A 27740-nucleotide genomic window follows, 5' to 3' on the forward strand; every position below is an offset into this window, starting at 1 on the left:
ACACACAAAACAAACATTAAACGTACAAAAGAAAGAAAGAAAGAAAGAAAGAAAGAAAGAAAGAAAGAAAGAAAGAAAAAAGCTCCAGTGAGAAGGGGCAGAAAAAACGTTCACAGCATACTCTCCAATGGAAATATAAAATGGTGGACTGTTGCCATTCAAGTGACAGTGTGATTGGTCGGAACTGCTATACGGAGGGGATTGACTGGATCTTCGCTGTTCCGTCTCTGGAGCAGGGTTAAGTGTGTTGGTCAAGGGTCCAGCTCCTCGACTTTATCCACTTAGCCACCATTTCATATCATTGTTTCCCTCCTTTTTTCCTAACAGGGTCGTTCCAAGATGAACTGCTGAAAAATATCTTTTAAACAGTCACTACCGAAAGAATTTACTGACTGAGGGAGAGTTTGGAGAGTTGGCGATGCAAAGTGGGATGGGCCGGGTGATGCAAAAACAACACGTCAAGTTTAACTTGATGTGAACAACAGCAAGGGGAGGAAGAGTGAAACACAGGACACACCATTTCCATCAAACAAAAAAGAATTTGAAGTGCACTCTGAATGGCTGTCATCACTATCTTCACATTAAAGCAGCAGTAAGTAACCATGACTTACTTTCCTATAACAGCACGTCCCTGAATGTTTTATTCCTCTTATTCCACAGCAATGTTCCAACTATTTATTCATTTATGTTTATTTATTAGAGAAAGATATGTCATAAGTTTTATCCGTTTATAGTTACATTTAATGTTGGTGAAACAAGTTCATTCCTGTTGTCACTTACGTTAAAGCAGCTATAAACAGTCGTTCCCTCTCCAGTCTTGTTTTTTTCTCCCTGTTGAAATTAATAAGCAAAAAAAACTAAATAAAAAACAAACAAAAACAAAAAACCCACACAGCTTGTCGTGTTACCGAGAAACTGCAAAGCGTAAACTCCTCTGAATGTAAAGTTACAGCTTTACCTCTGACTGGTTCAAAGCACTGACACCGGAGACTCCTTCCAAAAATGTTAAATAAACGTCTCCTTATAGAAAAACTTCACCATATCAACGATTACACACGTTTTTACTCCCTTTATATTTAGAGTTCGCTGTACAGGTCCCTGTGAATGAGCTGTTACTAGACAAACAATAACGTATCAGAATGAGCGCATTAATTATAAATAAACCTGTGATGTGCAGCTGCACTACTGTCAGAGCTGCTGCTATAGAAAACTAATCAACACCTGACCAATCACAATCCACGATTCCACAGCTCTGTGGTGGTAGGATGGGGAAACTCAGAAATGTGAATGTGAGTTGGACTGGAGACCTCTCTCTTTTTCTTCTTCTCTCTCTCTCTCTCTCTCTCTCTCTCTCTCTCTCTAAGTTGTGGGAGGAGCTGTCCCACCAGCTCTGCTTTCAGCCCCGCCCCAGGCAGTATAAATCCCAGCTGTGTCGGTGTGTGTGTGTGATTTGAGCAGCAGCAGGAGCAGGAGCTCAGACGGAGCGCAATGGTCTGCTGCAGAGACGCTGCAAAATGCCGGATGGACGAGTCGCCGTGCGGGCATGGAGCACTCTCACTCTCATAGCGGCGCTGTGCAGCCTCCCGCCCCCGTCCCACGCCTACTTCGGGTACGGACCGGTGTGTGTGTGTGTGTGTGTGTGTGTGTGTGTTGCAGCTGTGTGGGTTCTCTGGTGGAATTTTAGTGACTGTCTGGGTGAAGTGTCCTGTGGAAGTTGACATGAGCTGTGATATTCTACTTATTATTATTATTATTATTATTATTATTATTATTACTACTATTATATGCAGTTTGTGTGTTTGTGAGCTGGGTTGAGTGTGTGTGTACGAGAGAGCTGGGTTGAGTGTGTGTGTGTGTGTGTGTGTGTGTGTGTGTGAGAGCTGGGTTGAGTGTGTGTGTGTACGAGAGAGCTGGGTTGAGTGTGTGTGTGTGAGAGAGCTGGGTTGAGTGTGTGTGTGTGTGTGTGTGTGAAAGAGCTGGGTTGAGTGTGTGTGTGAGAGAGCTGGGTTGAGTGTGTGTGTGAGAGAGCTGGGTTGAGTGTGTGTGTGTGTGTGTGTGTGTGTGTGTGAGAGCTGGGTTGAGTGTGTGTGTGAGAGAGCTGGGTTGAGTGTGTGTGTGAGAGAGCTGGGTTGAGTGTGTGTGTGTGTGTGTGTGTGTGTGTGTGTGTGTGTGAGCTGGGTTGAGTGTGTGTGTGAGAGAGCTGGGTTGAGTGTGTGTGTGTGTGTGTGTGTGTGTGTGTGTGTGAGCTGGGTTGAGTGTGTGTGTGAGAGAGCTGGGTTGAGTGTGTGCACAGCAGGTTGACAGTCTTGATGTGTTGGAGCTGGATGAGGAATTTCATGGTGTTAGTGAGTTGATAACAGTTTATAAGAGTTCATAAGATTTCAGAGCCAGGTTTCACAAAAGCACCATAAAGTTTACATCTAAACTGAGAGAGAGAGAGAGAGAGAGAGAGAGAGAGAGAGAGGGAGGGAGAGAGAGAGAGAGAGAGAGGGAGGGAGAGAGAGAGAGAGGGAGAGAGAGACTTCAGTGATGCTTGCTTGACCATTTAACAGCACATTTAAGTGCAGTCTTTAAACACAGTTGGTGTTAATTACAATGCACTCTTTTCCATCTACTCTCTCCCTCTTTTCATCCTCTTTTTGATCTCTATCTCTCTCATGCACTCGTTCCCTCTCTTCATTCTTTTACTCTGTTTGCTTTCTTCCATCATGTCTTATCCTCCTATTCTTTAAAAAATCTCGTTATTTCTCTCTCCCTTATTTTTTCTCTATATCTCGCTCTCCCTCCTTCACTCCGTCTCTCTCACACTTTTCTCCACGCTTTCGCTCCCTCCCAGTCTATCTCACTCACTTTGTCTGCTCTCTCTTTCCTTCTCTCTCCGTCTGTCACTCATTTTCACCCCAATCTCTATTCTTGATCTCTCTCATGCACGCCGTCCTCGTCCTTCTCATTCTCTCTCTCCCACCTTTCTATCTATCCGTCTCATGTTCACCCACTTTCTCTCTCTATTTTTATCCTCACATCATTGCTCTCTTCATTCCTTTCTACCGTCTCCCTCCTTCACCGTCTCACACTTGTTCCCTCCATACTCTCTTTCCCTCTCTCTTTAATCCCTTTCTAACCATTTCCCCCTCTATTTTCTCTTTATTTTGCGCAGACGTTACTCTTCTTCTCGTTCACTTCTCATTCTCTCTCTCTCACCCTCTATATATCCTTTTTCTACTCTTTCCCTCTCTATCCTTTCTTTAAAAAATCTTTCACATTATTTCTCATTTGATCCCTCTCATTTCTCTCTGTCACTGTCACTCTTCCACGTCTTCCCTCCATGCGCTCTCTCTCTCTCTTATTCTCTCCATCTCTGTCATTTTCTCCATTATTTCTCTCTCACTGTCCTACTCTCTCATTCTTTCACTCTTCCTCTCTTCATCACTCTCTCATTCCTTCTGTGTAGGTATCTCACTTACCCCATCGTCGTCTGTATTCTCTCCATCTCGCAGTTGTCTCTCATCTTCATATTTTTGTCTTCTTTCTAAACGTTATTTAATGTCAACTCTTCGTTTATGATGGAAGTCTCACAGCAGGGTGATGGTGTGTGTGTTGAACGGTTAGCGTTAGCAGCTGATGTGAGTGTGTTACTCTACACACACTTGTTGTGAAGTACAAAACACTCCGAGGACTTGCTGTCCCCCGTCTCATATCTCACTTAAAACCATGTGGTGTGTGATTAGAGACGCAGCACAGTGGGAACGCCTAGGTATTAATTTTCCTAGCCCTATTATAAGCGTGCGTGTGTGTGTGTGTGTGTGTGTGTGTGTGTGTGCACGAATCCGATCTTTCAGAGCATAATAGGATCTGAGCTTGTTTAAAGAAGCATCTCATTGATCACCCTAAACACCCCTTGTGCACTTGTTCCAACATGTTCGGGACCAAACCCTGGCTGCGAGCGATCGGCTGAGAAAACACTAAACACAAACCTCGGCGTCTGAGTGTGTGTGTGTGTGTGTGTGTGTGCTAATAAAATAAACGTTTTATATAAATGATTTCTTCATGTCCAGTCTCAGAGACAGGTGGAAGTGTGCGCGGTTACGGAGTGCACAACACTCAGATGGGTGTTATCTTCATCTCCAGTAGCCAGAGGATTTTCCTTCAAAGGCGTTTTTTTGTTGTCTTTGCTAACGAGTGACAGCCGTAACAAAAGGCGCGTAAGAGATCTCCAAATATTGTGTCACGTGTGAGCTGATGGAGGGGGGGGGGGGGGGGGGGGGGGATTTTTATCTCCAATGAAAGCTTCCCCGAGGGCCTGTTTCAACCGTATTCACCCTCAGCACGTCCAAACCACACACGGAAAAGAAAAGAAAAGACAAACGAGTCGTTCTGTTTTAAAGCGAATCAAGTGAATCGATTTGAACGATTCCCAGGGTTTGTTGCAAAAACAGCTGGTTCTTGTTAAAGAAATGCTTCGTTTAGCACAGTGAGACTGAGTACACACTGGATTTTAAAGTTGTGACACTTGAACACATAGAAACAAAGAGAAATGAATCACTTTGAAATGACTCTCGATGAATTTGAGCTGTGACTCAAATGCGGTCAGTTCACCTGTTGAATGTAATGATGTTCATTACGACTCACTTTGAGCTTTAATTTGTTTGGGTCACAACTCCGGACTCAATGTGAGTGAATCACGGTCTGACAGATTCTCCAGTTTGCTGTAAAAACAAAAAAACAAACAAACGAAAGCTGGTTCTCGTTATTCGCAGCTGTTCGTTAAAGCGAGACGATTCTATTAAGCTTATAAGGTTGATGAAATACACTTTAAAATAAAAACAGCGATGTAAATAAAAAGTAACGAATAGAAAAGAATCATTTTGTCTTCAAACGACTCTTTCTAAGTAGATGGCAGTTTATTAGTGGAACAAACTGTCATGATGTTTATTATGACTCTTTGACAAGTCCATCCTTGTGAACTGTAATGATATCGAAAATGTTTTAATGTGATTCTTTTACGCAAGTCATAGCTTAAACAAGAGATTTGTTCATCGCAGAGACCCAATGTGTGTGAACCATTCTTTCTGAACGACTCTTTTTTTAAAATGAATCAGGTGAATCCATGTGAGGGATTCTATGGTTTGTTGTAAAACAGCTGGTTCTTGTTACTAGCAGACGTTCGGGTGCTTCATTTAGCACAGCTGGTATAAAGTTGATACTGTTTTATAAAACCGTAAATAAAAAGTAACGAATAGACTCAACGTAAATGAATCTTGAGCGATTTGAGTTATGAATCATTGTGACCAGTTTACTAGCCAGTTCAAATGCTACTCAGGAACATTTAAATCAAGTTCTTTAGTAGGTAATTTAATAAAACACAACATTTTAACTTGATTTATTTGCGTCGCTGCTCCGAAACTAATAATCAAGAGATTCGTTTAGCACAGAGTGAGTCGGTGTGAGCGAACTGTTCTTTCGGAATGACTCTTTCCAAGGAACAACTCTTGGAGGTTGTTTGTTAATTAATTTCTTAATTTCTTAAAAAAGTGTCACACAATAAGAAATGTAACAGCTGCATAAGCACATGGAAGAAGGGAAGGATATTTGATTTGAGACGGAATCCTTTCTCGATAAGTCCCTTTCAGAAGGAAGCGGACGCTTTTTTAGAGTCTGAGTAACGACAAATTAGGATCGTTTGTCTCTCTTACTCATATCTGAATGGCTGGAAATGATTAGGGCAGCCTGTTTATGATTTTTCATATTGCTGTGTGAGCATGCGAGGGCGGACGTCTATTGTTCAAGAGCACTTGAAGCTCTCTACTTTCGGCACTACGTCTTGATGAAGTGCATTTCCTCGTTATCAGGTCACAAAAACAAACTATAGGAAACGCATTAGGCGAGAGAAAGTGAGCAGTTCGCATCGCACCCTTGGCCTTATCTTCCCTAATGAGCACTGATTTGCTATTTGTCGTTTTTTGATCAAGCAGGGTGCAAAAAAAAAAAAAACCAAAACAATAGGGAGGTTTCTTTTTAAGTGCGCAGGGAGTTTTCTTGTTTCAAGTGTGATTGAGCGGTTCTCAGATGAATGTTATCTCGAGTGTCTCGGTCCGGCAACGGAGGCGCGACATGAAGTGCACTTGGCAAAGTGACACAAAGTGAGTCACAGCTGCACGCCCAAAAATCCTAATTACACACCGCGCAGAGTGTCGAGTGCGCACTAGCAGGAAGTCTAGGGTTTTACGGGTTGATTTGGGACGAGGCCTTGTTCCAAACCCCGACTCTGCGTCCCGGCGCGTGAGAGAAACGTAAACACCTTCTCCCGGCCAAGTCAATCCGTCGCTCAAATTGTCCTCCGTACCGCAGGAATGCGAGTACTCTGGGGGTTTTTCCCCCCCTTTGGCCCCCTCTGTGGCAGGTGAACCACACACACACACACACACACACACACACACACACACACACACACACACCAGCTGGGTGGGAAACAGCGATGTCATTACTGAAACATTCCTGAGGAAAAGAGAGAGAGAGAGAGAAAGAGAAAGTACTGGTTGGATTTATTTCACTGTGGATGTCAGAAGGACCTGGAATTTAAAGGCACTCACATTCACACCTGAAAATGTTTGGAAATGTAAAACATTTAAAATCAATGAAAATGTTTTTATTTTCTCCCGGAGATCGGAGGAGATGTATCTTAATCACAGACATCTGCTATCTGAAGGAGTGAATTTTTCATGGATAATATGAAGAAGTTAAAGTCTCTGTATGAGCATAGCCGATGAGTGTGTGGTCAGCTTATCTTTCACACAGGAGAACGCATCGAATTAACACAAACACTGACTTTATTTTATTAATTCTTCAAATCAAAACAGAGAATTGAAAGCGTATTAATGGAGCTCAGAAAGTCCATTTAAGCAGCTGCGTAACCTGGTTCTGAATACCAGGAACTTTCCTCACCTAAATACTGACTGAACTTTTAGACTCAAGTCGCCGAATCTGAATACGGCCCTTAATTTACAACCTAACAACTTAGCTAAATAAGTAGCTAGCTAAGCTAGCTATGTGACAAACTTGTGTGGTGTTATTTAAATAAGTGTGTGTGTGTATTTGTGGAAGTGGGGTCACTTTACAGCTGTGCGATTTGTATAATACACAAGCACACACTCATATTCACGCCTCACCCACTTCCTCACACACTGACCTCTCCTGCTGTGTTTAGTTTTTATAGACTGACGCTCAGGTTCAGATTTCTGTCTACCACTGGGGGGCGCAGCAAGCATGACACAGCCGTCCTTCACTCAGCACCACCCGCTCTGTAACCCAAGGACAGTGGGAACACCACACACACACACACACACACACACACGGGGGAAGCTAAGACCAGTAAAGCCTTCTTGATTCCTTCTGACTGGTGAGCTAGTTGTGTTAGATAGAATAAAGTTTATGGCATATTGTACCAGTGCCATGATGGGGGGAGGTGCGGCTGCCACGTCCTGCCACCCCCTGCCACCCCCTGTCACCCCAACATACTACACATCATATTCGTAATTATTTCAGGAACATTGTTCAGTAGAGAACACTGACGTGTTCCGACAATATAGTTATAATGTCATGACACTCAGAGACAGAGAGACATTATTTTTGTAATTATTCCTATTATCATTTTATTATTATTAAAATTCTCATTTCTTATCTATATGGATGTTTTGGCAATATTGTACGCAAACAATCATGTCAATAAAGTACTTTGAATTGAAATTGAATTGAGAGACAGAGAGAGAAAAATAGAAACCACATGAAAAACTGAAACCGAAGACAGAGAGACAAGGAGAGAGAGACAGGGAGAGACAGACAAATGGAGACAGAGACAGACACAGATGGAGAGAGAGAGAGACAGATGGGGAGAAAGACAGAAGGAGAGAAAGACATTGAGAGAGAGACAAATGGAGAGAGACAGATGGAGAGTGAGAGACAGAAGGAGAGAAAGACATTGAGAGAGAGACAAATGGAGAGAGAGATGGAGAGTGAGAGACAGACACAGATGGAGAGAAAGACAGGAAGAGAGACGGATGGAGAGAGAGGGACATACACAGATGAAGAGAGACAGACATAGAGACAGATGGAGAGAGAGAGAAACAGAGAGAGACAGATGGAGAGAGAGACAGAGAGACAGATGGAGAGAGAGAGAAACAGAGAGAGACAGATGGAGAGAGAGACAGAGAGAGACAAATGGAGAGAAAGACAAGGAGAGAGACAGATGAAGAGGCAGAGAGAGACAGAGAGAGACAGATGGAGAGACAGAGAGACAGATGGAGAGAGAGACGGGGGAGACAGAGAGAGACAGATGGAGAGACAGATGGAGAGAGAGACAGATGGAGAGACAGATGGAGAGAGAGACAGATGGAGAGACAGATGGAGAGAGACAGAGAAAGACAGATTGAATAACAACCCCCTCAAAAACACTTCTGTCTCAGCAAGACAAAGTTCTTTTGATTAAGTGTGTGTAAGTGTGTAACACACACTAACACAGTTTAACTGGTGTCAGACTTGCTGGTGTGTGTGTGTGTGTGTGTGTGTGTGTGTTGCTGTATTCAGTAGAGACTTGACTTAGTCACACCCATCTCTCTATATCTCTGTTCTGAATGATGTCATGAACGCAGATCAAAGGTCATAGAAGAGGTCACTAATGAGCCACTTCCTGTTTCTGCTAGCGACCTTTCCTCTGCAAACTGTGGGACAGTTCAACACCTCTTTGTTCCTTAGGCGATTAGACACACACACACACACACACACACACACACACGGATATGATATGCACATGCAAAAATGTCTTTCACTATTTCTCTGTCCCTTGTCCCTGCCTATGGCGCCGTTATAGATCAGTGACATCATCATCCATGACATCACCGGCCATGATGTCACTGACATCGAGAAGAAACTGTGAGCGATCGAGGGACAGTGACAGAAAGAGGGCAACAGACAGCGAGAGAGAGATGGAAGAGAGAGTGAGACATAATGGCAGTAATGATGGAGGGATGTGTGTGTGTTGTGTGTACACTGACACTGAACAGACTTTTCCTTCCTTCACACACACACACACACACACACACACACACACACACAGTCTGGGAAACCTCTCAGTAAGTTTGGAGAGTGACTGAATGTAAACAAATGTGTATTTACACTGAGAGCAATTATCTCACATGCTAACAGCTAATTAGCTAAACGTCTCAGTTAGCATTATCAGAGAGGGTCACATGGACCAGGAGTGTTTCAGGGGGGAATTTGAAGCCTGTTGCCGTTGTTCAACTCACACTTTCCCCCACATCTGCCTTTGTTTTGGGTTCGACTCAGACAGCTGTGTGTGTGTGTGTGTGTGTGTGTGTGTGTGTGTGTGTGTGTGTGTGTGCATACAAGGAGTGTTTTGGGGTCAGCAGCTGGAGGGAATGACTGGCATGTGTTGGGGGTGGGGTGGGGGGTATTAATTTAGCCCAGGTTAACCCTGCGAGGGGGTTGAGGACATTTCAAAACACAGTGTGTTATTGCAGCATACACACTTTGCACCGAGTCATATCAGCTCGCTAACCGACTAGCATGCTAATTCTCTAGCAAGTAAACGTTATTGTGATGTTTCCCGCCGACGTCCTGATAAACAAACACAACCAGATTCACTAGTTATCAAGCTAATGAACTAGCTAATGGAATTTAGGGGTAATAATGATGATATAAAATTGATCTTATAAATATCATCACACTGCTTTTATTCACGTCTTCATCGTGACGTAGTGATTAGCATAAAATACTTCATGCAGTTACACAGTTTAGCTCGACTCACCATCTGCAAAAACGCAGCAGTGCATTAACGTTATGTCTCCAGTTAGATAAATATCTAGCTAGTCATGTTCACTAGTAAGCTAGTAGGTTAACTGTGTTATTGTCTTATGAAAATCAGTCACCTAGTTTGCTGCTAAACTGACTAAGTTTAGGTGAAAGTTTGTGATGAGGTCAGATGATTAATTCTGTGATTGGCTGATTAGTGTTTTCTATACTGTATTAGTGTTTATCGGAGTGTGTACCAGTCTAAAGACTATTCACTTCAAACTATTATGTTTGATCAAATTTTTAAATCATTTCTGTTGGAAATTCAGTAGATTACTCTCCCTTCAGCGAGCCCTTCGGAGGGGGATTTATACCGTTCAGAACACAGACTCTGTCACCATGAGAACAAAACCTGCTGTGTATTTAGAGCTATTTGAGTTGCCGTAGTTTGCTGTAGTTCTGATGGGTAATCAGTGAGCGCCAGCGGTAATAAAACCCCGTGTATAGATGCAATTTAACTCGGATATTTATGCATGTGGCTGCTAATTCTTGGGGGGAAAAGAAACATGAAAAGGACATGGAGACATTTGTACTTCTTGAAAATGGACAGCGAGCGAGTCCCTGAGAGCTGTGTACCACCGCCGCTTCCCTCTGGATTAACTGATCGCTTTTCAAATTAAATGACATGAAGGTTATCACGAGGTTAGACTCGGATTTATTGTTATTGTTTGTTGTTCATTTAAATAACGGCACTTTTCCAACGGGTGACGAACACACGGCTTCAGACGCGTCACGCGGGTATATAATAACGCTGGCTCGGTGTGTGTAGAGATGAACTGTTGTGATATTTCCTGCTGCAGCACATACTGACAGGGAGTGAATGAATGAGGAACAAATAGAAAAATGTGGTGTTTGATGATGTCATATGGGGAAGTAAAAAGAGAACGTAATTGGGAACGCCAGACCAAAATGACTTTTCGCCAGTCTCTGTCTTCAAGTCCAAGTCAAGACTCGAGTCAGTTGTTCACGAGTCCAAGTCAAGACTCGAGTCAGTTGTTCACAAGTCCAAGTCAAGTCTCGAGTCAGTTGATCACGAGTCCAAGTCAAGTCTCGAGTCAGTTGTTCACGAGTCCAAGTCAAGTCGCAAGTCTTTTTTTTTTTTTGCGACTGAAGTGTGACTCGAGTCCAAGTCGCAGACTCGAGTCTCCATCTCTGGTGTGTACACTATAGTAGTGTTTATTAGAGTGTAATATAGTGCAGTAGAATATAGTAGTGTTTATGAGGTTGTGTTAAAGTTTAGTAATGTTAGTGTAGTAGAGTATATTAGTGTGTTAGAGTGTAGTGATGTATACAGTGCCCTCCACAAATATTGGCATCCTCAGTAAATAAGAGCAAAGAAGGCTGTGAAAAATGGTCTTTATTGTTTAAAATTCACAAAAATATTCTGCTCTCATGGATATCAAGCAATTGCAAACACAACACAGGTTTATCCAAAAAAAAATACATATTTGTTAAATATAGGTGTGCAACAATTATTGGCACCCTTTTAGTCAATACTTTGTGCTAGTTCCCGTTGTCAAGATAACAGCTCTGAGTCTTCTCCTATAATACCTGATGAGGTTGGAGAATACATGGCGAGGGATTTGAGACCGTTCCTCCATACAGAATCTCTCCAGATCCTTCACATTTCAAGGTCCACGCTGGTGGACTCTCCTCTTCAGTTCACCCCACAGGTTTTCTATGGGGTTCAGGTCAGGGGACTGGGATGGTCAGGGCAGGACCTTGATTTTGTGGTCAGTAAACCATGTTTGTGTTGATGTTGATGTATGATTTGGATCATTGTCCTGCTGGAAGATCCAACCATGGCCCATTTGAAGCTTTCTGGCAGAGGCAGTCAGGTTTTCATTTCATATCTGTTGATATTTGATGGAGTCCATGATGCCATGTATCCTAACAAAATGTCCAGGTCCTCTGTCAGAAAAACAGCCCAAAACATTAAAGATCCTAATCCATATTTAACCGTGGACATGAGGTACTTTTCCATACGGCTACCTCTCTGTGTGCTCCAAAACCACCTCTGTGTTTATTACCAAAAAGCTCTATTCTGGTTTCATCTGACCATAGAACCCGATCCCATTTGAAGTTCCAGTAGTGTCTGCACACTGAAGACGCTCGAGTTTGTTTTTGGATGAGAGTAGAGGCTTTTTTCCTGAAACCCTTCCAAACAGCTTGTGGTGGTGTCGGTGACTTCAGATTGTAGTTTTGGAGACTTTCTGACCCCAAGACACGACTAACTTCTGCAGTTCTCCAGCTGTGATCCTTGGAGATGTTTTATCCACTCGAACCGTCCTCTTCACAGTGCGTTGAGACGATATAGACACACGTCCAATTCCAGGTCGATTCATAACATTTCCAGTGGACTGGAACTTCTTAATTATTGCCCTGATGGTGGAAATGGACATTTTCAATGCTTGTGTTATTTCCTTGTAGACACTTCCCATTGTGTGAAGCTCAACAACCTTTTGCCGCACATCACAGCTACATTCCTTGTTCTTACCCATTGTTATGAATGACTAAGGGAATTTGGCTTATGTGTTATCTCATATTTATAAGTCATGGTTGAACAATTTCCTGTTCCTAGTCACCCAGGTGTACTAAACAATTTAAAATATCAGTGGGAATATACTTCAAATATATTTTTCTCATATGAATTCATAGGGGTGACAATAATTGTTGCACACCTATAATTAACAAAGATATATTTTTTGATAAACCTGTGTTGTGTTTGCAATTGTAGAGTATAAACAAATCTTTTAAATCTTTTAAACAAAAGATTAAAAGGTTAAACAATAAAGACAGTTTTTCACAGCCTTCTTTGCTCATATTTACTAAGGGTGCCAATATTAGTGGAGGGAACCGTATGTGATGAGTGTGTGTATGTTATTGTTGGCTGTCTCATTTCTAACTGAGGTGAAGCTCACTGTCATTCTCTTGGCTGTCATTTACTGCAGACTGCTACCCATCCGTGTGTGTGTGTGTGTGTGTGTGTGTGTGTGTGTATGTGTGTGTGTGTACTTTTCAGACATCTTTGTCTCCACACAGTAGCAGATTCTCAGGGATTAGCTGTGGTTAATGTAGCTTTTCATACAGTGTGTGTGTGTGTGTGTGTGTGTGTGTGTGTGTGTGTGTGTGTGGCTTCATATTCGTGACCTCAATCCTCATTAGCGCTCCATAATGATTCTCACACACCAATTCAGAAGTCGTTAGCAATAATGAACCACCACCAAAGCTGTACAAATAAACCAGCAACAACCAGACGGAACCTGAGATGACTTAATTACCTCTTTTATTAAGAAGGTTGTTACTGTTGTAGTGTTCTCAACACTCTGTTGTTAGTTAGTATTTTACCGTCTGCAATGTTAGTTTTAGAATTTTTTTAGGTAATGCTAGTACTGAGTGTTAGAATTGTTATTGTTAGTATCGATAGTACTGTTCATTTTAGTATTGTTTAAAATCGTGCTTTACTGCTCGAGTACACTGGAGTATACTTTATTGGAATTTTATTAGTATTTATTCATCTATTAGTCTTGTTAGTGTCAGTACTTTAGGGTTAGTATTGTTGGTAATGCTTGTGTTAGTGCTGGTAGTGTTAGTGTTGTCAAGTGTTAGTACTTTAGTTTTAGTATTGCTAATGTTGGAGTTTTAGTGTTATTATTGGTAGTAAGAATCTTAGTGTCAGTAACGTTAATTATGTTAATCAGACCGTACAAGATTTCACAGTTTTTTGTTTTTTTTTGTGTGTATAACATTATTGCAGGCAAAAATGCTTGATTTTGCTGTGGCTCTTTAAAAGAAATTTGAATTGTAATGAATTTTGCAGAGTTTTTTTGTGCTTTTTTGCAGAAATCTACTTGAATTGGCGAAATCGCAATCGCACAAAATAGTTTTGCGCGGTCGTTCGCAGTGATGTTTGTTGGTAAATGAGATCTTTTAGCTGTACTCACGTTCGACACACGTGAATCTTAGGGTGCTTTGGCTGAATACGCGTTGTGATGACATCACATGACGTGTCTCAGCCCAAACATGTGGGAACTCCTGGAGGGACTGAACTGAATTATTGACTTATTGTCTTATTGAATTGTTAACGTTATTAGTATTGTTATTTTTAGTAGTGTTGTTAGTAAGTGTGTTAGTATCATTACTGTTAGGGAAAGAGTGCAGGGGAAGTGTGTTTTTTGTGTCTGTCTACATGCTGTAAAGACACGTTTCTCTCCAGGCGTTATTAAAAAGCGCCAAGCCGAGCAAACAGCCGTGATGACGAAAGATTACAGATAAGTATAGATAACGTAAACCTTCACTGATTTATTTTCCTATCGCGCTCAGTGTGTTGCTGTTGCAACGTCTAAAACATTAGCGCAGGATTAAAGGAACATGGCTCAGATAATATCACTCCTATTCATTTCCACATTTATGGGGAGTCACAAATACATGCGCAAGGGATTGTGGGAAAGTGAGCAGCCTAGCGACATGGCCAGAAAAGCTCACCTTGTAGCAGCATGTAGCGCTGACCAATCAGGACTCGGGAAAGTGTGTGTCGGTGTCGGTGTGTGTGTTCATGCTGTGTGTGATCTGTGTGTAATGACATCAGGCTGAGATTTTCAGAGCTCAGTCACTGTCTATACTTAACACATCCGTGGTGACAGGAAGGCCTGAATGCAGTGTGTGTGTGTGTGTGTGTGTGTGTGTGTGTGTGTGTGTGTTGTGCAGGAGATTTGGCGTATGAACATCATTCGTGACAGTGTTGATGTACTCGGTTATTCATCGTCAACTCAGCGTGATATTTTCCACACGACCCGTTTGAGAGAAGCTCATTTTTAGAACCCGTCCGTGATGGTTAGCTAAGTCTGTGCTTCTGTACTGATTTAAACACTTTCGTTTGGTTGAATCACTTTCACCATCTTAGTAGCTGTTCCAGTAGAACCTGGTGGACTGCGGTCTGGATGCAATCCAGAAAAGTATTTCAGCGGATTGAACAGAGCTGTAGCTCTAGACTGACTACAGAGATAAATAGAGAGGTTGGAAAGGGAAGGGTTTAGGGTTTATTTTTTCATTTACCACTTCTACTCTGATGAATGAATTTCCAAAATGTCAAAAATGCATAATGTTTGAAGATGTCAAGCCGTCTAGACGTCTCTTCTGTTCAGAGTGAATCGGGATGAAACTTATTTACTGCATTCATCCATCCATCTGCAGTAACTTCTTTAGATCAGACTCACAAATTCACAGATTTAGTTATATTTTCAGAAATGGAGTTTGTTAGAAATCATTGATAATGCAGGCCTCAGAATCTGTGGTGCAAAAGTGGTTCAAACAACAAAACATGACTGCTTAATCTCTTATCTGAAGCTTTATAAGTAGCTACAATACACTGACAGCTCAAGTGAAGGCTACTTTATGGAAGATGAATTGGTGTAGCACCTATAAACTTGATGTCCATTGCAAATGAATGGAATCTTCAGCTCTTGAAAGTGGAATACCAGTTGTTACACTGTCGTATCCTTCCTCACTCTTATATAAACTGATATCCTGAGTCGACTAAAGCGTAAAATGAACTCAACGAACAAACACACTTTCACTCGTCACTGTGAATGCTCTGTAGTACTCGCCTGTGCATTCCCGCCCCTGTGGCATTGTGGGTAAAAAGGTAAAGCTGCGGGAGTGGGAGGGAGCGTTTAGCCGGAGGGCGTAGGGATTAGCGCATCTCTGCATTTGAAATGGCTCTGGTTCTACCACCGCTTTTGTGCAGCAGATATATGATGGACGTCATGTAGAAAGAGCGAGAAGAAGAAAGACGCGTCGATCCTCTTTTTGTTCTCGAGTTCTCGCTTCGGGGTGTGAGCACATCGCAGCATGAACAAGATACACATTACTCGTTGTCCAGGATTAAACACACAGCTGATTGCGACATGCAGTAAAAAAACCAAATGCTTGACTTGTTGACGTGTGTGTGTGTGTGTGTATTATATATATTTCATTTTAGTACAGTGAATTTTGTCTCGTCACCATTCTGAAATTTCTATGTGGTTCCATCTACTGTGTCAGCACCATCATGGACTGACCACTACGGACTCAGGATTGGAATAACAATATGAACTTAAATGTGTTCATCATATTTGTCATCCCATTACAGAGTGCGTCTCGTGTAAATTCCTTTAAAAAATAAATACCTGTAACCTTGCGTCCCCCAAACCCCCAAGTTGTGACTTGCCTGGTTTCCACTTCGAAATTCGTCCCCGTTGTCAAGGCGCAGGAGGAAAGCAAACACCTTTTTTTTTTTTTTTTAAAGAATGTATAATTTCCTCAAGCTTAGACACGTGCAAAAAGTCCTGTGGGCCTCATTTACAGCTTGGACCGTGACGGACGCTCGGAGCGTGTGGGCCGCTGAAGGTCAGGAAGGACACATCTACTATGTCCTCTAAATGTAGTCTCGCACCTTCATAAAACATGCCATAAGAATGAAAAATCACCACCAGGAACTCTGAATTTGCAAAATCCACCTTTTGCACTACATTAGCAAGACATCATGTGGAACATCATTACAAAATTGCAATCATCAGACCATGTCGGTATTAAGCAGTGGATAGTTCAGTAGCCTGAAGCAGATTTCATGGCCACCTTGTGGTTTACACTATTGAGAAAAATCAAGATGCTAGCCAAAATAGATGTAATATTATTTACACATGAAGTGAAGGGAGAACATAGCTCATAGCTGAAACTTTCGCCGACGACTTGTTGACTTTTAGTCGAGGTCACAAACACAATGTGCTACACTAGAAACTTTATCGGGGAGGATAAGTAGTACGGTTACAAAGTCAGACTCTCCACTGCAATTCATAAACTCATTCATTTCTCTCCGTCTGCAATAATGCGCTTAACTGGCTAACTAGTTCATCATATATTACTTTAGCTACCTGATTTTAACCAAATCAAACACATGGGACAAAACTCATGGCTGAGCAGCACACTGAAGCTTTTACTTGACCCATGGGCTCACTAAATAAATTTATCATTTGTCCAGTCCTGATATTACAAGTATGAAAATTGAGATAGGAGGATTAATGTAGGAGTAGTGACCAGAAACACCACAACCTAGGGAAACTCCAACTTGGACAGGAAGGAAAACTAGGGACCTGTAAACTAAGGACACTAGAAAGAAGGAAGTATGAAACTAGGGGAAAAGAAAACTAGTGAAAAAGGAAATGACTGACACTCCAAAGTGGACAAGAAGAAAACTAGACATTAGATACTCTCTAAACTGAGCAATAAGGAACGTGGGGACCTGGAAATTAGGGAAGAAGGAAACTAAAGAAAACCGTGAGGCGAAAAATTAGTAAAAGAAGGGAACAAGGAAACTAAAGACCTGTAAACCAGGGCCCTGGAATTTACATTTAGCAGACGCTTTCATCCAAATCGACTTAGGGTTAGGGTTATACAAGCAAAGTGATATATCAAGCGGAGAACAATACAAGACCTACGTATACCATACAAGATTTTTGAGTTCTAGAGAAGCAAGGTGCGCAGAGTAGAGGTGTAAGGTGTATTTAAAAAAAAAAACATTTGTGTGTGTGTGTGTGTGTGTGGCGGGGGTGGGGGTTGTCTTTGGGGGGCAAGTTAAGGGTTAGTGTTCAGGGTCTTCAGCTGTTTAGGGAACACAATGAAAACTAAAATGACTAAAGAAATGAAAACTAAGGACCTATAAACAGGGACAATTAAAATAGGATACACCTCAAATTAAGACATATTTGGTTTAGATAGACAGACAGATAGATAGTTAATTTCATTCATCTCAGAGGGAAAACAGCATACAGTGTAAGAGTGTGATGTGGTAGTGCAGTGGGGTGTAAACACTGTAGATATAAGACTTGAGTGGGATTAAAGTGGCAGTGTAGTGTAAACATTGTAAACTGCCATGAAGTGAACAGGGATCTACATGATTGTACAGAGTGAATATGAGGAGAGGATGAACAGAGAAACACGAAACATGTTCTCTTAAAGACTGATATTGACTGTTTTATGCTTCCTACAGCTCTCACCAATCAGAACACAGAACAATATCAGGACTGATATTTGTGAAAAATTATCTAATATCATGTTAAAAGATTTTTTAACAGATAAAAACAGCACTTCCAGTGTTGCTTCTATACTCACAGACCAGAGTGTCAGATTTAAGAGGACACACTAGGCTGTGCAAAACCCTGTTTGTGTGTGTGTGTGTGAGAGAGAGAGAGAGAGAGAGAGAGAGAGAGAGAGAGAGAGAGAGAGAGAGAGATTCCCATAAACTGGTTTATCCACACAGCTGCATGTTGGACGTGTAAAATTGACCCAGAATTACACATAATGAGCGAGAGGCGTGTTGTTGAAGTCAGACTGGTCTGGAAAACCTCAGAATGCCGGTCAGGGTTTTATTGACGCTCACTCTAAAATAAACTGACACCGAGAGGTGTTAGGGCATCGCCCGCTCTGTGTGTGTGTGTGTGTGTGTGTGTGTGTCTCGTCGTGCCAGAATTGTCCTCCCCTGTTTCCAAGGGGAAAACCAGAAGGGACTGCATTTGAATGAGGACCGTGTTTCTGTACACAGGACGTCCACAGTGTCCCCTTTACCCCAAATTCAGTCAAGACATGAAGACGTGAAGTCATGTTCTTCTTTAGTTTTGCAATTCTGCTCACAATTAATAGAAGCGTACAGCCTCCGGTGTAGCTTTTGCAAGGCACATGTTTAAACTTTTTGACACAATAGAACGTGATAAAGCGAGACATGATCGTTCGAGATGTGGCGCTTGTGGTCTGACTTTTCAGTGACTGACTATAAGTAAGGTAGACGCGTACAGTGTCATGTGCTGAGTGAAACAAAGTGTCCAGGTATTAAAGTGAGAATGAGATAATAATAAAAAAAAAAGGACGTAGCAGAGATCGTTGGAGCTTCTGGTAAGTTCACGTAGCTAGCACAGTTAGCTCGCTTGCCCACGAGGGACAAACTACAAGTGGCATGTGTGACTTGTCACTTGACCAGTGTGAATGTAAAGTATACGGTTTGAGATATGAGAATTTTTTTCTTTTGTTAAACTCCATTATAACTGCGCTAACAATAACAACATCCCCCAGTGACATCAGAGCATCACATAACTGCTAACATGTCACAGGAATGGTTAAAACTATTTCTATTTCTGTGTGTTTGGGTGTCTTGAGTGGTTCTCGAGTGTGTGTGTAAATTATACAAGCTACATTCCTGCAGGTGAATAAGTGCAAAGCGGTGTATTAATGCTTGGTGTTTTCTCACACACATGGATTCCTACAACATGTTTGAACAGGGCGTGCTCGCGGCTATTCGGATTAACACACCATCGTGCTGTGTGTGCGCTAATGTAACAATTACACTTCTCACACTCTATCGCAGTGCTCTGATTGGCTGAGAGCAGGACAGACGATAATTACAAATGATAAATACACGCAATAAAAAGTGTACATGTGTTCCTGTCTGGATGACATAGCTTATTGTCTAAACCATGCCACAATTACAGATTAACCATAACGCACTGTACGTCTTGTAACGTGGTTTAGAGACAGAGCCACACCTGATGGATGATTTAAATGCTTTGCAGGAACAGAATAACTTTATTTTTTTTTTGTTTTCAGGCTGACGGGGAATGAGCCCCTGTCCATCCTACCTCTGAGCTTCCAGCCCGAGGACGGACCAGCGAGGGCGCACTTCAAACTCTGCGACCGCCTCAAACTGGAGAAGAAGCAGCGGAGGATGTGCAGACGAGACCCGGGCGTGGCCGAGACGCTCATGGAGGCCATCAGCCTCAGTGCACTCGAGTGTCAGTACCAGTTCCGCTTCGAGAGGTGGAACTGCACCTTAGAGGGGCGCTACCGAGCAAACATCTTAAAAAGAGGTGTGTCCATTCATGCTGGTTTGTGATTGGCTGAGAGCTGTACAACATGTTCTGATTGTCTGAAAATCAAAATAAAATCCCATTGCACCACTATCAGCAGGTAGTCATTGTGGGTAATGTAGAAAAACGTTAAGTAAAGTGAAAATGTCCATAACGTCCACCAGCATGTGCATGAAAAGTAAAAAACTCAGAATTTCATTCTTAATCTAATCTTGATCATTTTTTTAAAATTCTAGTCTATTTCCTGATTTTAGTGCTGATCAATATAAACAATCCCAATACAAACACGGCAGGTGTGTGTGTGTGTGTGTGTGTGTTTGCATGCAGGTTTTAAAGAGACGGCGTTCCTCTACGCGATCTCCTCAGCAGGTTTGACCCATGCTATGGCTAAAGCGTGCAGTGCGGGACGGATGGAACGCTGCACCTGTGACGAGGCTCCTGATCTGGAGAACCGAAAAGCCTGGCAGTGGGGGGGCTGCGGGGACAACCTCAAATACAGCAACAAGTTTGTCAAGGACTTCCTGGGCAAGAGGTCCAACAAGGACCTGCGCGCCCGCGTCGACATGCACAACAGCCATGTTGGCATGAAGGTGGGTGTGGACTTCATCACACTTTATCTATGAAATTCAGCCCTGCCTCTCGACTGCCACATTTACCAGTCAATACGTGATCACGTCTATGTTGAAAGCATGAGCGCTCAGATGATCTCTGACGCACTTAGAAAGAATGCTGCTATACCACAGCTGAAACGTAGGCTCGTAATGTTGACGTTGGAGATTTTGAGTTGTAAAATGGGCAGCTGTTGCGGTGAAAAATGTTCTGTTTAGGTGGCTGAATGACACGAGGAATCGCAGTCACCTTGCACAACAGGTAGACGAACTTTAAAAGAAAACTCCCGACTTTTCACTCTCCATATGACAAATGTCTAGGCACTAGATAGTTATGTATACAGAATTTACGCTGGAAAAGTTTCTGGTATTCAGAGTCCGGTTAGGGTTACGGTTACGCAGCAGATTAAGTGGTTGATTAAATGATTAAAATCACAGTGTGTATAGTTCATACCTACAAGGTTGCCAGATCTTGCTGGAAGAATCCTAGATGTGTTTCTTCAAAATCATCTACACCACTGCCTTTAAACACAAACACCTTTAAACCTGAAAAAATCTGAAAATGCAGACTGGAGATAGTGAAGTAATAGTGATTTTGTTGTCAAATGTAATACAATCTAACATAAAAGCACAAGAAAATTTAAAAAGGAAAATAATAAGAACATTAACATGACGACATACGAATGAGAATATGATAAGCACTGAAATAAATCTACCAGGAGGTTTTTCCTCTGGTTAATGACGTTTAAAATGATTACACAAGCTTTAATTTGAGGTCGTATCGCTTGGGCTGTGTTCCAATAACAGTGTCTCTGTGTTCGGTGTTAGCTGCTGCACAAGGTCAACAATCAGCATGTTAAATTCCGTCAGTGGATTGAACACGACCAAGCTTCAAATTAATTTAATCGAGTGTTTAATTTGCCAATTTATTAAAGTGCGTAATGGACCACCGGTGTGTAACAAAGAGCGAGTGCGTGATGTGTAGCCAAAACAAACTTCAGACCTGGCACTGTGTGTGTGTGTGAGTGTGTGTAGACTTGCTCATATTGTTGCCATTTTTGTTTAAGTATGACCATAAATTACCACCGTCTGGCTGAGGGAGCTCGCCCCACACTCGTTTCTCCACCGTTCCTCCTCCATCCGTCCATCCATCTCAGAGATAAAAGATTTACAGCGCTGCTCTGTTTTTCTTTTTTCCCGCCATGTTTGGGGTCAGATCCCATATGGAGCGAGAAGCGTGGAATGTGCTGGCCTCGCTTTCCCCTCGAGTCTTCACGCTGACGGTTCACATTTCGCTTTCCATTGTGCTGCATGTGCAGCTTTTCCAAATCCACCTCACACACACACACACACACATACACACAGAAGAAGCACCTTCTCCCCAGTGTTTGTCTTAAAAGTTCATGTTCTCACGAAAATGTTGAAACACACCTTGTGGTTTCCGTCGCCCCGTTTCCCCCAGACCTGAGCGCACATTCTTGCTGTGGGAAATCAGAACACACACTGCACTCCGGCTAGCTAGCTAACACGCATGTGACATTTTAATGCTACTCGAACTTTAATCATTTATCTCAATTTACTGCTTATTGTCACTGCATTGTGCTGTCCTATCTATTACTTTGAATTCTTTTAGACATGGCCAATGCACTGAAATGTTATCGTGACCTACTGGCCAGGCTGGCTTAAAACACTGAAGACGGAAATATTCAATGAAAATAAAAAGGAAATATAAAGAGAGTAAAATATAAACAGGGTCACTTCAGGCAAAAATAGACAGGTCTGAAAGAAAGAAACCAATCAAAGCTTCCAGTTCAGCTGGGGGGCGGGACATTTCTCCTAAAATGGATCTCCTATGAGCAATAAAGGGTTAACCGCACTTCACGGACACTTAATAATCGTGTGTTGCATCAGTATCTCTAATATTTCAATATCTGAAATGACATATGCACATATTCTGTATCGATTACAGGAACATTCCTCAAATGACATTATTCAAATAAAGTAAATAAGGCTTGCTGGAGGAATGATTAAGGAAACAGTTACTACAGCGACACACAGCCTACTGCGGAACGTGACTCTATGAATTAATTCTTGGTGTTATTAGCTGCCTGAGAACAGAATGCAAAACGAAGTGTGTGGAGTTGAAACAAACTACTCTGACGTTCATTAAAAGGTGTGTGCATCATTAACAGCTCCAAGCGGTGCTGCCACCCCTGAATATAAGTATTGGTAAAGTTTTAACCTAAGGCTTGAAGGGTTAAAGCAAACCTGTACGTCAATCATCTAATTCAGACGTATTCAAACATTTTCCCCATGAGCTCTGCATGAGGTCCCAGTGTGTTCAGAACCTCCATGCACACAACAATAACACAATATTCAGGTATATATGTATGTATAAACAGGCCAAGGCCTCGCATTTGCTAAGGGCTTGAATTAAACAACATTCCTGTAAAACTCTGAGCTACATGTACACATTCTACTGAAGCAACTCAGAAGAATGCAGTAATTGGTGTTATTAAATAAGAATGCAGTGATGTTCTCTGTGCTCCAGCTTCAATGCTTAGCTTTATATCGTCATTGTTATCATTAAATGAGACGAGTGCTCACAAAAGATCATCAAAGACTTAAAGCTAGCTCGTTCGTTTTATATATAGTTTCTAATTTTGACCCGTTTTAACACCAAAAGTCCTGTTTTTTTTTTTTTCCCATCACAGCCTAAAAGAATATGTTCTCTGTGTCAGGGATTATTTTTTGTGCTACTATATCTACACTCCAGTTTATCTTCTAAAGCTAATTAGTGCTAAATAATGCACAAATTAAATAATGCACTAATCGGTGCAAAAATTGGGCAATTTTATTTACAGCTATGTCCTCGGGGTCTTAATATCTCATTACTTTGGAGATTAGCAAAGTATTTTTTCTTCATAATGTCCCTGTACACATTTAATGAGAGGATGTATATGACAGGCTAAGATGTAACCACGGTTTTAGGTTTCTTTGGGAACTAATTGTAGGTAGGAAGTAAAGTTGTGCCAATCATTTGCATTTGCATTGCTTTACTGCATCAAACCTAACCTAAGTCGTGGCTCCGTGTCAGTCATGTTCTTAGAAAATGTGCGGTTATGAACTGTTGCTTGCTGGTGTGAATGTAGGTTAACAATAAACTATTCTGATTTTAAAATATTTTCCTCTTTTCCTGCACAGGTCATTAAGGCTGGCGTGGATACGACCTGTAAGTGCCACGGCGTGTCAGGCTCCTGCACGGTGCAGACGTGTTGGCGTCAGCTGGCGCCATTTCACAAAATCGGCATGGTGCTGAAGCAGCGCTACGAGACCGCACTCAAGGTGGCCAGCGCCACCAACCAGGCGAAAGGTGAGGGCGAGCTGCCCCACACGCCACCTCGCGCCAGAGCCGAGCCTTTCTCACGCACCTCTGACCTGCTGCACATCGAGGACTCGCCCAACTTCTGCCAGGCCAGCATGTACTCGGCAGGGACGTCAGCACGGAAGTGCCACAAGGACAAGAACTGCGACGCCATCTGCTGTGGGCGTGGCCATAACACACAGAGCCGCGTGTTGACCCGGCCGTGCCAATGCCAGGTGCGCTGGTGCTGCTACGTCGAGTGCAAGCAGTGCACGCAAAAAGAGGAAGTGTATACGTGCAAGGGTTAAAAAAAAAAACAATACCACATGGACAACGAGGGTTTCTGAGCCTGACTGGAAAAGTGACGGACGGTCATACACTTTGGGACCAAACAAAAAAGAGCATTCATTTCTCTCTTCTGTCTCGAATGGAGGGATTTTTTAAAAACATTTTTGGAGAAAATAATTTGCAGGGACTTTTCGCTTTGATGCTTCGGAAACCTTCAGAAAATTAACCAGGAGAGAAAAGATGGTCCACAATCTCATACTTCATGAGACCGTGTGTGTGTGTGTGTGTGTGTGTGTGTGTGTGTGTTTCTGTCTGTCTGTCTGTCTGCGTGTGTGTGCACTTGCATGCTAGCATTATAAAATAAGAAAAAAATAATGACAGGGGTGTGAAATTTGTTCGAGAAGCACATACCTTCTTCACCCACACTACAGTGTGTATATGCACCGTGTACATAGGTTAAATTGTATTATATCTATTTCATATATACATATAGAGATATATATTCACACCACTTATCATAAATATGTAAAGAAAAAATAATAATAACCACTAAGCACACAGTGTGCTCTTGTTCACTTCCATTTCCTTTGACAAGGCCCTTTAGAATCAAAGCAGAAACATGAAACAGCATCAGCGGACAAATGATCAAATTCTTTTTGTCCATGTCCGTTAAAAGATTTTTTACTTGGTAATAACTATTCAGGGAATCTTCTGTAAAACCACTATTCACATGATCCATCGTAACGAATTCACTGCAGACTTGTTGCTCTGGAAGCAATCCGACGGTTTTCATGAGAGCCTGAATAGACTGCACTTCCACCGACATCAAGGCTACGTTCCAAACGCTAGCGTGCACTAAATAACCATGGGTGTATATTTCATTTATATTCAAATGTAACGACAATAACAATGAACAAGAGCTAGCTAATGACTGAGGATGATTTAGCTAGCTAGCAAGTAGCTGTAGAAAGACTGTCTGGACCCTCATTTCCCTCAGACTTGTTATAATAAAAAAAGATGATATGCCATAACCATGACATATTTGAATATATTCCTCACCTGAATGTGAATTTAATGACTTTTGAGTGTTCCAGAATTTGTGATATTCTAGCAAGGACTATAGCATTTGGGACGAAACCTTGTTAGCAAGAACACTAGCGTTTGGGACGAAATCTTTATTGGTAGCGTGCAAAAATCTATCTTTTAACAAAATGTCCTACTGAAAGAATACAATTATTCTAAAAGAAAATCTTCATTTAGCTTTATTATAGAGGTAGCTAACCCGACTAAGATCTAAACCACAGGTCCACACACACCCCACTAATGCAGTGGCAGCACACTGACATTTTGACAAGTCAGAATTACATACAGTGTAAATATAAATGCTTTATATAAAACTGCCTACGACAAACAAAGTGCGCTCACATATACATATACATATATATACACACACACACACACACACACACACACACATATATATATATATATATATATATATATATATATATATATATATATATATATATATATATATAAAATATTTTTTAAATTATTTTTTATTTTATGTCTCAGTATGATTAAACTACTGAATGAGACCCCAATTAGCGAAACAGCACAGTTAGCGCACTGAAGCTTTCCCGGTATTTAAGGATGTGTATTTATGAACGTATATCTGGATAAATAAAGTTGTAAATAGTTTACGGTTATGTTCCTGTGGTGTAAAGCCGAGGGTGAGGCACATGCGTGGAGATTCCCCTGCGAAACGGACATTCGATCGAGAGAAATCGCTAATAACGTGGCTATGCTAGTGTGGCTAATGTGCGTTAGCCACACATATATTTCTTAGCCAAAAAGATAATGTAGCTTTGCTAGGATGACTTACCATTCGTACACTTTATTTCTCCCTATCCTTTTTTCTTTTGCTCTCTTGCTATATGATATGATATGCTAGTTCATGTTAGCATAGTTGCATTAGCTTAGCGTCTGTTTATTTGTTTGAGATTCATAAGCAAACTTGAAGATGGCTAATAAGTAAAAGCGCTAACATAGCCATGATAGCTTTGAGTTTGTTCATGAATCTTTGTATAATGAAAAGTTTTAGATTCTGAGGGGAAAAAAAAAAACAACATTAGACGTGTTTTGACTTTTTGTGTGTGTGTGTGTGTGTGTGTGTGTGTGTGTGTGTGTGTGTCACATCATTTTTGAGCTGAATTCCAGACAGTTTTGTGAGGAGGACGCATGCTAATTAAAGCCAACCTCGCACGCTACATGCAAACCATAATGACAAAGTGGGGGACGTTAGTGTGCATTCCTCAAAACCACAGCGGCACAAAACACACGCTAGCGTTTGCTAAAGGTCCTCGGCCTCCTGCGCGCACACACATTCACAAACATTGAAAAAAATTACTAATGTTGTTAATTAGCACAGCTGCTAGGCACTTTCCGTCCAGGATAAAGCAGCAGCCGCTTTCGTTTTCTCAGCAACAAAACACGTGATTAGCGTGATGCTAACTTGTAGCGTGTTTTATATCGTTCAATTTTTTTAAGTGTAAAGAAACTATTTTGTAGGGAAAATTTAAAGACGAATTATAAATTATTTTTGAAATGTTTTATGAGCATGTGTACATTTTGTACAGATGAAATTTTGTATCGCGTCTTTTGTACCTATTATGGGTGGTTTTGGTGGGTTTATTTTCATTATTATTATTATTTTTGGGGAAGCAGTGTGTGTTTAAATTCAACGTAACTGTTAGATAAATCAGCATAATGCCATTAAAACGATGATAACTGTGCTGTGAACAGCGATTGGATCCCTTAGGTGTGTATCATCGCTATAGGGACATATTGATATAGGACAGAATTCATAACAAATACAATTTATTAATTTTATTTATCGTGCATTTCTACCAGGTAGCAGGTTTAGATTAGTAGCATTAATCTTAAAGATTAATTGTAGGTTTTAAACCATCCTAGTCCACTACAAATAAGTGTTTTTATTCCATCAGTTAACAAGAATTATAGTCTGTCGTTCTCTTTGGCTGCTAGCATTGCTAAAGTGTCTGTCTCTCAGCCAATGAGAGCATGTGTAATTAGACTGATATTAGCAGAACATGCCTGATTAAGTAGAAACAGTGGTTAATAACTGATGGGATGAGAACGGCACTTGTTAGTGCACTTGTTAGATTTAGGTAGTACCCTAGATATGTCCCCTAGCTCAAGGGGGTCCGGTCGCTGTGCTGTTCTTTCGGTTTGTGTTCAGTGACTAGTGCAATGCCACAGCTTTGTTTTCCCAGTACATTTTCTCTCTGGGGCAGTGGTGTGTTTCACTATCCACTCTGTCGTGTCTTATTATGGGATGCTCAGATGATTTCCCTCTACCTCATGTGTATAGCCTGTAGGTATAAACTGATCATGCGTGACTGGTAAGAATGTATTTAAGTTATTTAACATCTTTGTATAACAAAGGCAAGAAAATCTGAAAATATTAAATGGATTTTTAAAGAATGTTCCCTGGTGTTGTGGCCTTTATTCCGCCTAAAGCATTTTTTTAACCAACAAACCGATGCAGGATTAAAAATCTCTGCCTAACAAAAAAAATGATAAAACCCACAAGGTCAGATAATACATCATTTCCCTCTTTGTTTTACAGTTGCCATAGCAACAACTAATGAGTCTTTATTTTTCACATATACAGTACAGCACAATAAAATTGGTTTCCTT

General features: G+C 41.5%; 1 protein-coding gene across 1 annotated transcript; it reads left to right on the plus strand.

Annotated features, from left to right (window-relative positions):
• The first annotated feature begins 1215 nt into the window (after window positions 1-1215).
• wnt9a (wingless-type MMTV integration site family, member 9A) lies at window positions 1216-27524 on the plus strand. The gene is made up of 4 exons (XM_017471658.3): window positions 1216-1609; window positions 19498-19757; window positions 20085-20347; window positions 23570-27524. Exons 1-4 carry the CDS (start codon window positions 1515-1517, stop codon window positions 24035-24037), a joined length of 1086 nt encoding a protein of 361 aa, XP_017327147.1. The 5' UTR covers window positions 1216-1514; the 3' UTR covers window positions 24038-27524.
• The last annotated feature ends 216 nt before the right edge of the window (window positions 27525-27740 follow it).

Source organism: Ictalurus punctatus, chromosome 7 (assembly GCF_001660625.3).
Source record: "Ictalurus punctatus breed USDA103 chromosome 7, Coco_2.0, whole genome shotgun sequence".
Lineage (NCBI taxonomy): Eukaryota > Metazoa > Chordata > Actinopteri > Siluriformes > Ictaluridae > Ictalurus > Ictalurus punctatus.

What these genes read in the sequence shown, in the direction of transcription:
- wnt9a (XM_017471658.3), top strand. Translation starts at nt 1,515, where the DNA reads ATGCCGGATGGACGAGTCGCCGTGCGGGCATGGAGCACTCTCACTCTC. An exon ending in CCGTCCCACGCCTACTTCGG is followed by an intron (nt 1,610 to 19,497) that starts GTACGGACCGGT and finishes TTTTGTTTTCAG; the next exon opens with GCTGACGGGGAATGAGCCCC. An exon ending in AGCAAACATCTTAAAAAGAG is followed by an intron (nt 19,758 to 20,084) that starts GTGTGTCCATTC and finishes GTTTGCATGCAG; the next exon opens with GTTTTAAAGAGACGGCGTTC.